The sequence below is a fragment of the Strigops habroptila genome, chromosome 6, assembly GCF_004027225.2.
Source record: "Strigops habroptila isolate Jane chromosome 6, bStrHab1.2.pri, whole genome shotgun sequence".
Taxonomy (NCBI): domain Eukaryota; kingdom Metazoa; phylum Chordata; class Aves; order Psittaciformes; family Psittacidae; genus Strigops; species Strigops habroptila.
The window spans coordinates 4,286,138-4,302,484 of NC_044282.2; the positions used below are offsets into that span (position 1 = coordinate 4,286,138).

The 16,347-nt window shown below is 37.8% G+C and overlaps 1 protein-coding gene across 8 annotated transcripts in view; it reads right to left on the reverse strand.

The window, feature by feature from the left end:
* EYA4 (EYA transcriptional coactivator and phosphatase 4) overlaps positions 1 to 16,347 on the reverse strand; it is a 151,957-nt gene that overhangs the window by 71,683 nt on the left and 63,927 nt on the right. For all 8 annotated transcript variants that reach the window (XM_030490652.1, XM_030490649.1, XM_030490651.1 and 5 more), the window contains exon 3: positions 1,237 to 1,286. In XM_030490652.1, the coding sequence (XP_030346512.1) occupies positions 1,237 to 1,286 (50 nt within the window). The remainder of the gene's footprint in view (positions 1 to 1,236; positions 1,287 to 16,347) is intronic.

Genomic DNA, 16,347 nt, shown 5'->3' on the forward strand with positions numbered 1-16,347 from the left:
CCATGCCATCAAAGTATTTGGAAAGACCTTGCCCTTTATAATAAATTTTAATCCAAAGCAGCAGCACAGCAGATACTTTTTTTCATTTAGAAGTTACTGAATGAGGACTGACAGGCAAAACATGCCTCCACTGAAGTCCAGGGCAAAACTGCTAGTGACTTCACTGGAAGCATATCTGGACATCAAATTTTGTATTCCCTTATATACTTTCAGTTCTTAGAGAACTAAATGAAAGGCTGTGATAATGACTGGCATGAGTTAATCAAAGAAATTCAGATGGTGTGCAGCACAGCTCAAGCCACAGATATTATACTGCCTTGGATATTGCAGGTGACCCCCCGAGGGTCCAGCTGCAGCAAAGGCACAAAGACAGGGTTAAGGATGGGATTGGAAGGCAAACCTTGGATTACTTCGCTATTCTGAGTTTTAATCACAATATTAGTGTCATGTCAGATTTGCTTTGTGGTTCTCCCCTCACAATTAAAGAATCTGAGTTTTAGTGAAACTGAAATAGGTGTTCTAAACAGAAGCAAGACGAAGATAGACAAACCACCTGAAACTGAAGAAAATAATCCACTGTAGCTCAACAGTTTACTAATTAACAGCAAGATGCATGCTTAATGGCAAATCTAAAACAATTACTACTTCTCCTGCTTAAAATTATGCATACACATATATACATGTGGAAAATAGGGAAGTTAAATCCATTTCCTTTTTCCCATGTACATGAAATCAGAAAAGACTATGTTTGAAAAGTTTCTTTTGAAAGTATGTATGGCCTTGTCCCAACTGATGAACAGTGGTATGTTTTTCACAGGTGAAAACTAAGAAGTTTTGATAAAGTTGAATTTTCCCAAATAAAGACTGAATTGCCCACACTGAAAATAAACATTATCAATAAACTTTAAGACTCAGGTATGCAGAAAAGGGATAAGAAAAGAAAGTGAGATTTGATTACACAGATTTCCCTACACTATTTAATAGTTTGGGGTTCTTTAAAATGGGGATGACAATTCAGTGTTATGGCACCACCCAAACCTCAAAAACCTAGATGGTAGCCCTCATCTTTAACTAGGAAAAGGCGAAAAGAAACCCCTTCCAGAGTGAAATAAATTAAAATTGATCCATCCATTCATCCTTTATAAAACATGTCTGTCATGCTCTGCTGCTACGTAGCCACAGCACAGCCCCGCCACCACGCTGCAGTGAGTCAGTGTTTGCCCTCCTCTACCATACCTGGGATTCTGCGGCTCTGAAGCATCTGATTCTGTACACGGTTTCTTTACCTGCAAAAGCAAATGAGCGTCAGTTACTCTCACGTGAAACACAACTGCCTCACTCACGGTTCAAGCACTTAACCAGCGCTTAAAGTGGATCCAGTTCTGTTCACCATGATCTCTATAAAATACTTCCCGCATTTTACAGCAGCAGTATGCAGTACTAAACAGTGTGTTTCATTATTATCCCATGAACAGCTGCCAACTGCACTTCCCCAGGCTCCATTAGTATGTAAAATGTTCGGCTAAAATAGCTTGGGAGTAGTCTAACTAGGAACAAAGAAACCAAAGAACCAGGTTCCCCACTTCGAAACGAGAAAGCCATACTGTTCTCAGCTCAGCAAAGAAATGTTTTCCCAATTGATAAAGCTTCTGTTTCCTGCTAAAGCTCACAATAATAAACACCAGATTCTGGGGCAAAGCACAACGTTAGCTAAATAATTCATACATTAATTTTCATTCTGTGAATCTGCTAACTGTATGTTAACTGTACTTTCCTATTGCATCAATGAACACATACACCGTTTTCACCCATAATTCCAACATATAATTACATAAAAGGTACTTCAACTCCCAATTTAATCTTTGCAATACATTGCTTAGGCTAATTAAAGGAAAAAAATCCAACACTTTCAAATAAAAAGAGAAAAATGTTCTCTTGCAGACTAGGCATCTCCTTGGGATCTTCACGATATCCTGCAAAAATTTAACTGTACCTTTTGGAAATATAAATTTCTTGTACTTTCAGCAGAGAAAAAAAGATTTTGCTCAATTGTGTGCTAATGCAGAATCCAGGGCTGTGTGGGAGGTTTCAAAACTCCATTTTTTAAAGTGACCTAGAAACATCCTAGTCACTCAGACTCCCGTGATGTGACCGACACAATATAAAGAACATTCCTATGTCAAATGGCAAGTGTTCAATGATAATTTTTGTGAATAATTTGCATAAAGACATTCTTCTATGCTTTTTTGCTACTTTAGAGGCATTTCAAAGAAAAAAATTCTGACTGTAACTCACTTCTATTGAAGTCATTTGCAAAATACTCACCAACTCCAACAGAAAAAGGGTTAGGCTAATGCTAAGTATTTTCCCTAAATACCTCAGCTGAATGCCATGCAACGTGACTCACAGATGTCTGAGTACAAGCATGGTTCAACAGATGGTCACTTTTGTTCTTCACTTGCATTCTAGATACTGAAAAAAACCAATATGGTTGCATTCATAGAAACCAGTTTTCAGTAGTAATAATTAAAATTTCCCTATGATGGTAACTTAAAAGTGTCTTTATAAGAGGTGTCATCTGAAACACAAAAAAACTAGCAAACACAAAGGATCTTATAATTACATTTTGCTTGATTTTTTACTACAAAACTTTTCTCAACTCATCAAATTATTCATAGAACCACAAAACCATAGAATGGTTTGGGTTGGAAGGGACCTTAAAGATCATTTAGTTCCAACCTCCCTGCAACAGGCAGGGATGAGAGTGCAAGATCACTCTTAGTAAAATATATGCATATAAATTACACTTTAAACTTTGGCCAAGACTTTCAACAATTAAGCAGATTTCTAAGATATCTCCCCTCAAACATTCTGTTTCATCATCACTAATTTTCCACCTCTTGGATCATTTCTTCACTGTTCTTACTGTGCTACCCCATGGACTTGGTAGTTGAAATGTGCTACAGAGAGATGTGATGGTGCAGCAGCTCAGCACGAGAGTGAAGGCTCACAAACCCCAAAACTCACAGGCACTGTTTCATAACATTCATATGCAAGCTCCACTGCTATAGTTTTATGCTCATTATATTGTTACTAAAGTAATGTTATATCTGAAATACAGTAAAATACTTAAGATATAAGCACATGATCAAATATCAAGAAAAATTCCCACAGTGTCTGTTAATATACAAACAAGAGAAATACTCATTCAAATTAGTGTACTGAATGTCAACATCACAGGCAACTGTTCAAAAAACAAATTCAAAATCATTCAAAGAGACTGGAATTGAAATATTCCTTGAAAGGAAGTATGTACTTTCAGGAGCAGACTGTCCCAACAGAGTTATAGCAGGACTTGGTGAGAAAAGGAATATTTTCATTTTACATATAAAATATAATTTAGAATTATTAAAAATATAATGTATTTAGAAGTATAAGCTATAATTATAAAATATAAAGACATTAAATATAATTAAATTACTTAATTAAAATTAATTAAAAATATAAATACATCTATTTATTTAAATCCTAGGAAAACTCCTTTTTCTTTGTCCCTTTAGCATATACTCACTTCCAGGCTATTTTTGTTATCTCTTTGCTGTTAAATTTACTGCCATTTATACATTTCTTTCGAATTCCTTTGCCATTTATGTGGTTCTCACGAACAGCACTGCCTGTCACATTTAAACTGGTTAGGAAAGTTAGGAAAGTTCAGGTCAGGAACTTTCAGGCTAGCAAAGTTCAACCACTGTCTTCAACCAGTTGCTGGAGAGTCTGACAGTCACCCAGCACATCCCAACACCCTGATTTTGCAAAGTGATGGCAGTTCCAGTGGTGGGAGTTATCACAGAAGCCCAAAGATAATTAAAACATGTACTAATGCTATCTCAGCACTTTTAACATACACAATATATAAGAGCCTAGTTTTTTATGGGAAAGGATGAGTTCTTCTTCTCCCAATTAAGCAATACCTGGGTACTTACAGAGGAGTTGTCCTATCCCTATTCCCACTATTACTGAATCTTGCCTTTACCAACATTACGAAGTAATGGCTGAAAGATTATGCTCTACCTGTGTAAAAAAGACAAATTTTGGTATACCTTAACAGGGAGTAGCAGAAAAGCGATGAACCAATTGTATCAACAAGACTCACCTCCTGCGAGATGCAACAAACCTGGGGGGGGAAGTATTGTTTTATATTCAAGAATATTGCAATGAAAACAAAATACTTTCTTAAAATAGGAATATTTCAGGTTTTCAGCTTGGTATATAGATGATCATTCTGTGAGGAAACATGCAGCATAAGCACATGGTACAGACTTGTCTTTTCCTCTGAGACTAAATGTAAACTTCACTGTATATGTTTAGGGTCCCTCTTTGAAAGAAAAGATTTAATAAATAAAAAAGTTATTTCTTAAAGGAGAAACAGGCATGTGATTTTCTCTCAAGTGGCCATATGGAATGAACGCCGTTGCTCTTTAAAGCTACTCAAGCAGTAAAACACACTTTGTTATTCCTAAAATTATGCCACCCTTGAAGGTGAATAGAAAATCACTGTGAAAACTTTCGATCAAAGGCTAAATATTGTTTCCTTTGTCTTCAGCTGCGCTGTTTTTCCTCTTAATCTGCCTTGCTGACTGTTTTCAAAATAATTAACTTTCACTAACACCACATTTATTTACATTCTCATGTGTTAGATGCTATAAAAAGAACCTTTTTCTTTACTCCTGCTATGTTTTCCTTTTTTAATCCCCTCTGTTTACACAGGTTTTCTAATCATTTTATTTATATGCATGTTCAGAATCATTCAGCAGAGTGGCAAAATACCAGTTTCGGTTGGGTTTGAATTTTGTCAAACTGCACTGAAATCTCCTACCCTGGCTGCCTACTCCAAAATGTTTGAAATGCTTTAGCTAAAAGTCCTTAGATCCAAATTTTTGAGAAAACATGCTGTTGTGTTCATATTTTAGAAGTCACGCCACTATGCTGCTGGAAGCAGAATCCCAAAGCTGGAAGTGGGGGGAGTCCAAGGTCTACTGGTACTCAGGAATTACAATCTCTGTGAAATGGTGCCAAATCTATTTCAGTTCATAAGCTTCTAAAAGCCCTGTTTTCACACCAAGTGGACTCTTGTTGTAGTCTGGCTTCTGATCTTTTGAAGACCCTACCTGCACTGAATACTCTCCATCTCAAAGATGCTGGCAGTGAGTAAGACTTAGGATTACTTCTGAGTGCCAGGAGTCCCAGGGACATCAAGAAAGGGACTGACATTAGCAAGTTTGTCCCTCTTTGCTTTGTCAGTCTCATCTCCCACCATGCAGTTACCCAGGCAATACCCCGAAACAGAAAAACCCTCTAAACTCAAACACAGAGAGGAACAGCGGAAAAACAGTAACAGGGAGATGGAACAGAAATTGGGGGACAAAAGAATGGGATCTGAACATGGCAAAATTAGAGGAGAGCAGAAGCCAGGTGAGAAGAATGTGGCAGATATAGGGGTTGGGAGCAGACAGCGTAAGAATACTGGGGCTGGCTGGGATGGGACAGCACAGCACAGTTTCCTCTCCTCTAACTAGATTTGGGACTAACACCACAAACATAAGCCTGAGCATTCATCAGGTATCTGTGAAACTCACTAATAAAGTCTTCAGTGACCAGTCTGCCCAGAGTAACTGGCTAGCTCTGCTACTCCACTGCAGTGGACACTTAATAAGGGATCCAAGCTCGGAAACCATATTTTGAACTGAGAAGGTGATGTATAAATGTTATGCTTATCCAGAAAAATGAAAGTCTAATTTTACTCAAATTGGGAAAAAAATAGTCAACATTTTAAACATATGCCTTAATCTTTGCCTTGGTTCTTCAGATTTCAAATATGAACACTGTTATAAGTGTCATATTATGAGGGCACTGTGAAAATGATGTATTTATTAAGCACCAAAGAACTTTGATTCAGGTATATTAGAAATATTTACATGACAAATGATTTTATATTAAGTATCGACTTTGGATGCTTCCTGTTTAACAACTATAGACTGAGGACCATAAAAAGAAAAATCTAACTGCACATTCACTGAAAAAAGGAGACATCCCCTCGAAAGCCTAGTATGTCATGTAATAAGATCTGCACCACGGTGCACAAGAGACTGGGTTTCCACAGGCCATATTAATTCTGGCATTTCCTTGCTTCTGATGTTTTCCTTTGCAACATTAACATCCTTTTAACATGATTTTATTGGACGTTATTACACTACATGCTAAACCATGAACTGGTCCTGCTCTATGAGGTGTTATCGCACACATGCTCACGGTATTAAACTCATAATGCAGCACAGGTGAGAAATCCCTTCTAACACTTAAAATAAGCACAGCTGAAAAATCTTGCAACATCAGCAGTAAATTATTCTGCCAGTGAATTTGATGAGCTCCCTCATCTACTGCACCAAATACGGCCTTGAGCATCCCTCCCAGACCAGTAGGCATGTAACAGGGTTGAGTAGAGCCTGCAATGCTTTGGGCCTGGGGGAAGCAGCTCTGCATGGTGGAGCTATGGAAGCTCTAACATTAAGGAGACAAGAATGAAAAGGGAAAGAATAGGGAAAAGTACTTTTTGCAGACACAAAGACATCTCAAAGCATGTCTACGTGCTTGCTCAGCCTGTGCTAATGCCACTTCTGATTGATCTGCAGAACCTGGACGCTTCTCTTCAGCAAATTATCCTGGTGAAAGCTCATCGAATTCTACTCACTGCCCAGGGAAGGCACCATGTCTGTGGAGTGGCCCCAGGAAAGGATGGGGCATTCAGGGGAACAGTTTGATGGAAATACATGAGAAGCATATGGCTCAGGATGTCTGTGACACTGCTATGAGAATGAATAGCGAAGAAAACTTCTCCTTCAAACATTTTTTAGATGCTGACCTTGACACTGTTTACATATAGTTTTATAACCATCTTGACAACAAAAACCTTAGCACCGAGACTGTACAATGCCTAGTATAATAAAGATTTTCTTTGCTACCATGACAGTTTTTTTTGCTACCATAAAACAAATAATGACATTATCTTGACTTGCAAACACAGGGCAAGGGATTGTTTAAAGATACAGTGCCAAGATTTAGTAAAAAAATTGTAACCATTCTGAAAATACATATGCTTTTAAACTGATTTTTAAAAAATACACACATATTGAGAATGAAACAGATTTTGATAGCTAAATTCAAATAATACTATAGCTACATATGGCCCGTCAAGACAAAATCTCACGGAGAATTACGCAAAATCAAACAAATGCTGAAGACGCCTAAGAAAGATCTGAAAAGAATTCTAAATAATCCCAAATTCTGAATTTTTCTGAATCACTGTTATGCTACACTTCCATAGGTCATTCCTGTTTCATTTTCACTTTGTTCTGTTTTCCATGCACACCTTTCCTAAGATAGACATGTTCATGATGAAATGTATCATTGCTACCATCCTGTCTCCCACGCCCCTCCCCAAACTAATACAGGAGTAACTGTGGGCTGCAACACTATGTGGCATATATCTAACTTTCAATAAAAAATAACCCAGAAGGGATACATCCAGTATCAAGTACCTGCAGTTCAGGCATCTGGGCTTGTCACCCCAGGCTTCCTTTATGTTTAACAGAAAGTTATAGATGTATTTCACCAGGGCTGGACTAGTTATCTATTTCAGACAGAGAGGAATTATGTCAAAATTAACTGTGAATAATGGCTGCTACTCTCCACCGACTGCTGAAGAGGAAAGGTAGTGGGGAAAACATTGAGGAAATGGAACTGGTGCTGCCAGAGAGTGAGGGAGTGCCCACTGCTGCCACACAGCCTGTGCATCTCATTACATCTTCCATGAAATTCTCTTTGTTTGCAACACTGACTTACAGCATGAGGAGAGATGGCTCCTGCTAAAGTTTCATGCTTTAGAGCCTCAGCTCCTTTGAACCAGTCTTTGACTAATCATTTTAAGAAGGAGCTATCACTTACAAAGCACGTACTAGTCTGCTAAATGCTTTCACTTTTTGAGATGATACTCTTCATCACTCCCATGTCGTCTTAGATTTTCAGTATAAACCCTTGCAGAGAATAGTGTTGATGAAACTTTGACAGGAACCAGCTGACAGACAGGCCAAGAGGCTGCAAAGCAGTCCTGTTTCCCTAGATCTTATTTCACCAGGCTGGAATGATGAGCAGGGACACCCTAGAGCTCTTGCTGGTGTGCACAGTACACAGACAGTAAAGTAACCAGGGGTTTAATCAATCCAGATAAATGCCTTTTTGATACTTACAGGGAGACCATAATGATTGTTTCTTTCAGGAATACTGCAAAATCTTATCATTGACACAAGCCTCTCTGCTACTTAAATCAGAAAAAATTATCCAATATAAAACTGTGTTTCTATTGAAAAGTTTTGCAGAAGGAGGTGGCATTAAGGTGTACTTATGACATAAACTGGTAACATCTGAGACAACTTTAACTCCTCTGTTTTCTCACTTGTATGCTATCTTTGGGGACAAAACTTTACTTGGTACTTTCTTGCTAGTGGAAGGGTTTCCTACGTGTTTGTTTTTGCAGCATGATTCATGGGTTCACTCAGTTCAGAGGTCTAAGCTTCTTTCAAGTCTTTTATACCTGCAAACATTTTTAAAACACATTTTAAATTGTCTTTGGCATAAGTGCACTTTTAAAAATATCAGAGGGTGTGACAGTCAAGTCATATTTTAAGCAATTGGAACCTGTAAGGTACTATATGCTACATTTTGAAATGCATTTTTACATGCACTGTGGGAAAAATTGGCATTCTTTTTTCTTTTTGTTTGTTTGTGTACGATGAAAGAAGGAAATATGCCTTCCCTTAACTGGCGGGGCAGGCAGGGCAAATGCCGCACCACAATAGGACTTTTTGTTTCAGCCTGGGTTACCTAATAGCTCAAAGCTCACAGAACACTTTCCCCTGCCCTGGTGGGAGGATGGGCCATCAGCCTGGCTCCCTTCCCAGAAAGAAAGAAAGAAAGGGAGTTAGCTCCCCATTCAGCAGTTGCAAAGGCAGCGAAACTCCACCAGCCTGGAGCTCATTTATTGTTCAAGTCAGATTCAGGAAGAAATACTAAAGCACAAGCATTGGAAATCTCTCATCCTTTTTCCTCTCTCTCCCTCCCTCTCTCTAACACTCTCTCCCCTCCATGCACACCTTCCCTCCCCTCCCAAAGACAAGCCTTTGGCCTTTTTTTTGCCTGTTCAAGTCAGCAATATGTCTCAGTGCATCTGAAACTGCAAGCATACTCTTGGTGCCTCCCTGGTATCTCTGAACTAGAAATCACTTGGAAGATACTGTTCTTCATCCAGACACGGAAAAAATGTTTCCTGGTTTTACTCCAGTTATAGTCCCATGATCTCCTCCAGAGTTGTTGCAATCGCACAATCATTATTAAAGTGTTTGCTTTCAAAATCTCAGCATTCCCAGATAACCATTGGTCTCTTTTCAGGAGAAAATCATAAAGGGATGTAGGAAAAGAGCCATGCTGTGCAACGGTTTCTAGATTCAATCTTGTGATTCCCCAGCTCCTCAGAAACATCATAAGCAAATTAGGTGTATCTAAACTGCTTTGCAGTTATCATTTAATATTCAAAGGAATAGCAAGTCATCTCCCATTCTATGCATAGAATTCAGTGCCCCCTCAGAAAACTGAACTGATTTTCTTTCCTCCTGCTTTTCAAAACTAACCAGGGCCAACAAATGCAAGGAGAATAAAAAAAAAAGTAAACTTTGAAGCTGAAATTTAAAGCAATGAAAGTCAGGAAGTTCAAAAGTTAATGTTCCTATGGCTGTGTTAACTTGGCCATGTTGCAAATACATCATGCAAATACTTCAAGCTATTTTGTTAAAGGCATATAGTACTGTGCCATAAAGCACAATAAAACATGCTGTTTTCTTTTCATGCGGAAACCATCTTATATAAGCAACAGTACAGTGTATTTCTACTGCTAGCACCGATTTCTCTACCACAAGTCAAGTATCTCTGCCACAAGACGCTTCTCTGTTCTGAAGATGCTAGTGCCTTACTGGGATCTAGCTCTCCCTTAGCTCACCCAAGAGCTTACCTACCGATTTCCCCAGTAACAAATGGCAACTTCTCTCCTGACACATTTGCCTCACCAGAAAAATTATCTTTCTCCTTTAAGATCAAAAACCACTTGTCACCAGCTTTTCCAGCCCTCACTTTGAGAAAATATAAACAAATCACCTTGTTGTTCATCTCCTCCTTTCCGTTCTTCGCTCTCCTAGTTTCTACCTAGGAGCATCCTGATACCCAAGAGCAGTAAACAACATGATCACACATCCATCAAGTCCTCATCCTCACCACAGATGGTGAAATACATACATGTAAAATACTGTGGTTTAGCAGAGAAGTCCCTTTTCTCTCTTTGTACAATTTTGTCTTCTGTATTTTTAACATATATATTGCTATGTGCTAAGGTTAAAGGAGATCAGTCCCAAAAAATGTGTCTTTCTCTTGATCAAAAATCTTGTGTTTCTTAGCTCCACTGACAGTTCACTCACTGATGCTGAGTTGAGTAAGAAATGTCCACACCACCATCAGCTTCACTGTCCTCTGTCTCAGGGAAGTGTACTCATCAGCTGCATTCTTCATCCCAGAGATAAAGGGACTTTAAAGACAAGGGCTGTAGTTTTGAACTATATTCAAAACATTTAGGAAATGTTGTTGAGGTGGAAAGAAACTCCCAGATCTAATGCGTTCAGAAAAACCTGACTTGATGTGAGCTTTGTACTAATTAGTTTTCCAGCACTACAGTCTTCATAAAAGTCAGGCCCATCTAAGAATGAGCGAACGCCTGATACGTATCATGGTCTGATAGAACGGGATGGAATAGATTGCATACATTGAAAGCATTGTAAGTGGATCCAGCTACACAACTTGGTTCCTTCACTGACAATCCAAAAAAAGTTCCTAGGTTTAGACTTGAATTATTCAAGGCAACATGGTAGGCACAAGCTCTTCCAAGTGTAGCCACTCATTCACCAGTACCACTTTTGCTCAGATACACTTTCAGCCAACTTTTCTTCACTGTTGGTTTTATTCAGGCTTATACAGCTATAGCTATATGAGCCAGATGTAACAGCAGTAGATCAGTGCACTATCTATCTGCAGTCTGACAGCACAATCCACGGTGTGCGACCAGCCCAGCACACATATGTCACACAGAGTCAGAAGAAATGTTGATTCTTGCAGATGTCTTTCAGAAAAGGAGAAAAACAAGTGATGTACTGCAGCTTTTCAGTATGCTACTTAGCATGTATCTATTAAGAAGGACTCATGTCACTTCTGCGTCTTTTGGATCCTTCATCTCTCAAGAAAGACAACTGTATTCAGTGGATAGTGTTGTATGCAACAGAGTATCAGAAAGATGATAAAATATAACTGACCACTATCCATAGATCAAAAAAGATCATCTAAATTCTCTGTTAAAGCAATTCAGTTCTACATCCTGATCTGAATTCAGACTGTATGTGGACTAAAATGACAACTTCAATTAAATGATCTTGCAAGTGTCCACTGGGTAGTTTTGCTGTGATCAGGCTTCAGGAAAGGGGAGACTTGACTGCAGCTACAGGCAAGGATCACTCCAGACTGTGGGCTTCTTCAGCTCCAGTTGAAGTCTGGCATGTTTGACAGAAAAAACAAAAAAAAGGAAAATTACTCCTCTAAATGTTGAGTTTTCTGTTTTGCTTTTTTTTTGTCAGAAGAGATATGAGTTGTTTACTGCCCTCCTTCATAACCCTGAAAGGCAAGAGTACCTCCATGTTGAGCACATGTACTGAGGTCTGGGAATGCAAATAGATAGTTTGTGACTAACTGCAATAACTGCAGAATATGATCCAGTCCTGCCTAGGATTGCATGGGCTTCCACCAGTGCCTTTGCCATGCTCCAACAGCAGTGAGCATAATGGCAACAACTATCTGAGGTTATGTTGTATCCAGTCCTTTATCAAAACATACTCACTGAGCTAGAGTTGTCAAGCTTGCGAGAAGCTTGAAGTCCAACCACATCCTGGGCTGCATCAAAAGAAGTGTCACCAGCAGGTTGAAGGAGGTGATGCTGCCCCTCTACTCTGCTCTCGTGAGACTTCACTTGGGAGTATTTTGTGCAATTCTGGTGTCCTCAACATAAAAAGGACATGGAGCTGTTGGAGCGAGTCCAGAGGAGGGCCACGAGGATGATCAGGGGGCTGGAGCACCTCCCGTATGAAGACAGGCTGAGAAAGTTGGGGCTGTTCAGCCTGGAGAAGAGAAGGCTGCGTGGTGACCTCATAGCAGCCTTCCAGTATCTGAAGGAGGCCTACAAGGATGCTGGGGAGGGACTCTTCATTAAGGACTGTAGTGGTAGGACAAGGGGTAATGGGTTCAAACTTAAACAGAGGAAGTTTAGGTTAGATATAAGGAATAAGTTCTTTACAGGGAGGGTGGTAATGCACTGGAACGGGTTGCCCAAGGAAGTTGTGAATGCTCCATCCCTGGAAGTTTTCAAAGCCAGGCTGGATGGAGTCCTGGGTGACATGGTTTAGTGCAAGGTGTCCCTGCCCATGGCAGAGGGGTTGGAACTAGATGAACTTAAGGTCCTTTCCAACCTTAACTATTCTGTGATTCTATGATTCTAAGCCTACAAAGATCTAAGGTTAAATCTAAATAGGAACACGGTGGTTAGGCCCATTATCTTCAATTAAACAATTCAGAATGAAGTAAGTGTGTGAATATGTCTTTGTAGGATGGGAGGCTCAATTAATGCCAAAAAGCAACAGGTGGACAGAGCAAGAGACAGGTTGAAGGGAGGATGAGCAAGGTAATATGAGAAGGTAACATGAACACGATTTCAGCTCAGCACCTGTCTACCCATTATCAGCTCACAGAGTCCTAGTAATGTAGGCTTTATGGAAGATGGGAGTTAGATGGAGACCATGTTAAAACAGTATTAGAGTAAAATTAAATTAAAGACAAATAAACAGACAAACAAAACCAACAAAAAACAAAACAAAAAAAAAAAAAAAACCAAACCAAAACAAAAAAACCCAATACACAAACCACCAACAAAATAACCTGTTCTGCTATTCCATGGTAGTTTTTCTCCCACTAGCTGATCGAAGATATTCAGCCATAAACATCTGACTTTTCAACTGATAATATCTATGAATCTGAACGTGAACAAATAATTTGGCCTATGAAAATAGCCCAAGATGAAGCCATCCACTAATTGTACAACACTAGCATTTTTTCTACAATGCACTGAGGCTATTCCAATTAAAACCACCTACTTAAGAAGCATACAAATGACTATGTTACAAATTAAAACCAAAAGTGTGCACAAAACTGAGGAAAAAAGTGGAAGTAGAAGGTAGTAAGCAGTTGCACATTACATTCCACCTTGAAAATTGCCAAGTAAGTCACCTGTACATTTACAATGAACAGCTGTTCTTTTTCCTCAGTTTCATACGTTTCTGTTCTTCTTCATTACTGAAGCTAATTTGTTTAGCATTGTAGTAATAATTTCTAACAGCTGTTGTAACATTAATAAACTACATCAGATAACTAAAACCTTTGGCAACCTACTTCTTTTAAAGTAAGGATGCAAAAAATTCTTTGTAGCTCAAACTACTTGCTGGTCAAAATAAAATAACCAGTACTTTATGGCCCAGATGTTGTCTAACTCATGAAAAAATAATTTGTTAGAGGAAAGATAAAATGACACACAATGTCGCAGTATAAAATCTCACAAACAAATAGATATAATCTAAAGACCTATTCACATGCTTTTGTGTTGTCATGTAACCAAATTCAGTTTGTTTCTTGTTAACTTAGTTTTCAGTGCCTCTAGAACACTTCAATAAAATTGAAGAAAATGCTGCTAAGAAGAAATGAGGTTTTTTGTTTCGTTTAGGTTGGGGTTTTTTTCAGAGTAGAAAAAAAATGAAGAATTTATCAGATATGTAATAAGTACATAAGAAAGTAAAATACACATAATGTACACATTGTTACTATATGCTAGTAAGCAGCACAGAAGCAAAATCCTATTTAGTGAGACTACTTTGTATATATATGATTTACATTTAATTATTCAAGTATTAATGAACAGGTAAAGTCCAGAAACATTTACAACGCAGCATTCAATAAAAATCCTATTAATATCATGGTGTGAAAATATCATTCAGGGAAATTAACCATAAAAGGATGAATGATTAATTTTTTCTATACACAGGGATACATAAGTTTGTTTGTACACTAGTAACAAAGCCAGCCACGATCAGAAAACACATTAAAAATATTTACCTTTTTTTAAATTTGCTTTATGCTATAGTTCTTAACATTAGCCAGAATAGCTGCATTTACAGTATGAAGCATGTAAATAAATCTCAAACCATCATCTAATAATATTTTTTCATTATTAGTCAATGGGGACAATATCAGAGGCAGTATAGTTCTTAGATGCCACAAGAAAGAACTTCTTGATAGATGATATTTCAGCTCACATGTAAGTCCATTTTGCCTCTTTTTTCAGGTTTGAAAATTTGACTGGTTTATCCCAGTATACTACTTTAGCATATCCACATAATTTTTCAGAGTTTTTACTAAAACTACTACATTAAAATATATAATTTTAAAATATTTAAAAGTACCTTTTACTTCTAAAATTTCTATAAGCAAAGTAGTTGAACTGGCTTTCTAGAGGCAAATAATTGACGGGTTGGGTTTGTTGTTTTTTTCAAATTCATACCATTTTGTTTATATTTGCAGTCCTCCAGTAAATTCTTTAGCCAACAGGCAATTACTTGGAATAAGGAGTTCTTCCAATTTATTTTGGATGGTTTTATACACACATCTCAAGTATTAAATATAAAACTCTTTGGTTTAGGAAAATGTAACAACCAAGATTCTCTAAACTCTGAAAGCACTCAAAACAAAATAAAAAAAGACAGCTTCATAGTGAAAGATGAATTTAATCTACCAAGGTCAATGGTCAGAAATAACAATACAGAATATTGCAACACATCTGCAGTGCTTTCTCCCAGAAGAGTCTGCGCGTTCGCCCCTATTTCAGAAAAACAAGCAAGTGTCCTTTGTCTTCATTTTAACGTGCCAAGTCTCCTGCATCTTTCGACCCCCCTCCCTTCTCTCCTGTCTCCCCAACCTGATCCTGGAATGTTTTGGCCATGAGGTTAAGAAAGATTCTCCCATTTATCACAACCTGCCAAGCACAACAGGGTCACAGTCCCAGCCCCAGTCCTACCGCTTAACTAATCCAGCCTCCGCATAGGCATGAAACTTCAAAGATTTTTTGCCACAGGCAAAAATTAGTCCTTATTTGCTTTAAAATCCAAGTATCAATCAAGTTAAACTGTGCTTCAGTGGAGCTAACATTTTGAATGTTTAGAGCAACATGCACATTTGGTTCTTAGCTACAAATCTAATTGAATGCAGAGCTCACCTGGAATAGCAGTACAAATACTTTAAGTACAGCAAAAATCTCCAATGAGATAATTCATTTTATCCAGGAGATAACCCTTGATAAAAAGAACTATTCAAACATGTATGCAAATACACAAGAATACGTTTTTGTGCATGTGTGCAAATATATATATAATACAAACAGAATCTCTGTTTATATTAAATCACCTGAGACAATTTTACCCTCCAAAGGTTTTGTTATCAGTTATACCAGATGATCAGCCACAGTTATATATTTGTAAAGCTCAGTTAATGACCTTTAAATATTCCTGAAATTAATTTTGAAGAACAATTAAACATTTATTATGAGAACATACAGAGAACTTTGCTTCAAAATTTCGGAAGCAAATTTTCAATTATCTCTGGCTAAAATAATATGTAAATTTTATTCTTCTGGGATACCGCCTACCACTTTTTGTTCAATCCAATGCAAGCAATAAAATGATTACACTTTTTAAATCAATCCAGGTTCTTCAATAGATATTTTTAACTGCATCGTTTTGTGGCTAAAATGGGATTAAATTTAAAATTAGCTTTTAAAAAAACCTTAATTTTTCTCCAGATCTTCATTTATAATTGGATGCTGTTTAATCACTTAATAATTCAGGGCGATGATTAAATATTGCATAGAGTAGAGAAATAAACCACATAGATTTTATGTTTCCTGTTAAGCTATTACACAAATTTGTATTTCTTTTTTTCCAGCAGAATAATTGAAAAGAATTCAGAAAATGACACTAGAAAGTAAGTAGCATGTTAAGTAGAGCACTGAATTCTACAAACTGCTCAAATATCTTCTATGCATAAATGTTA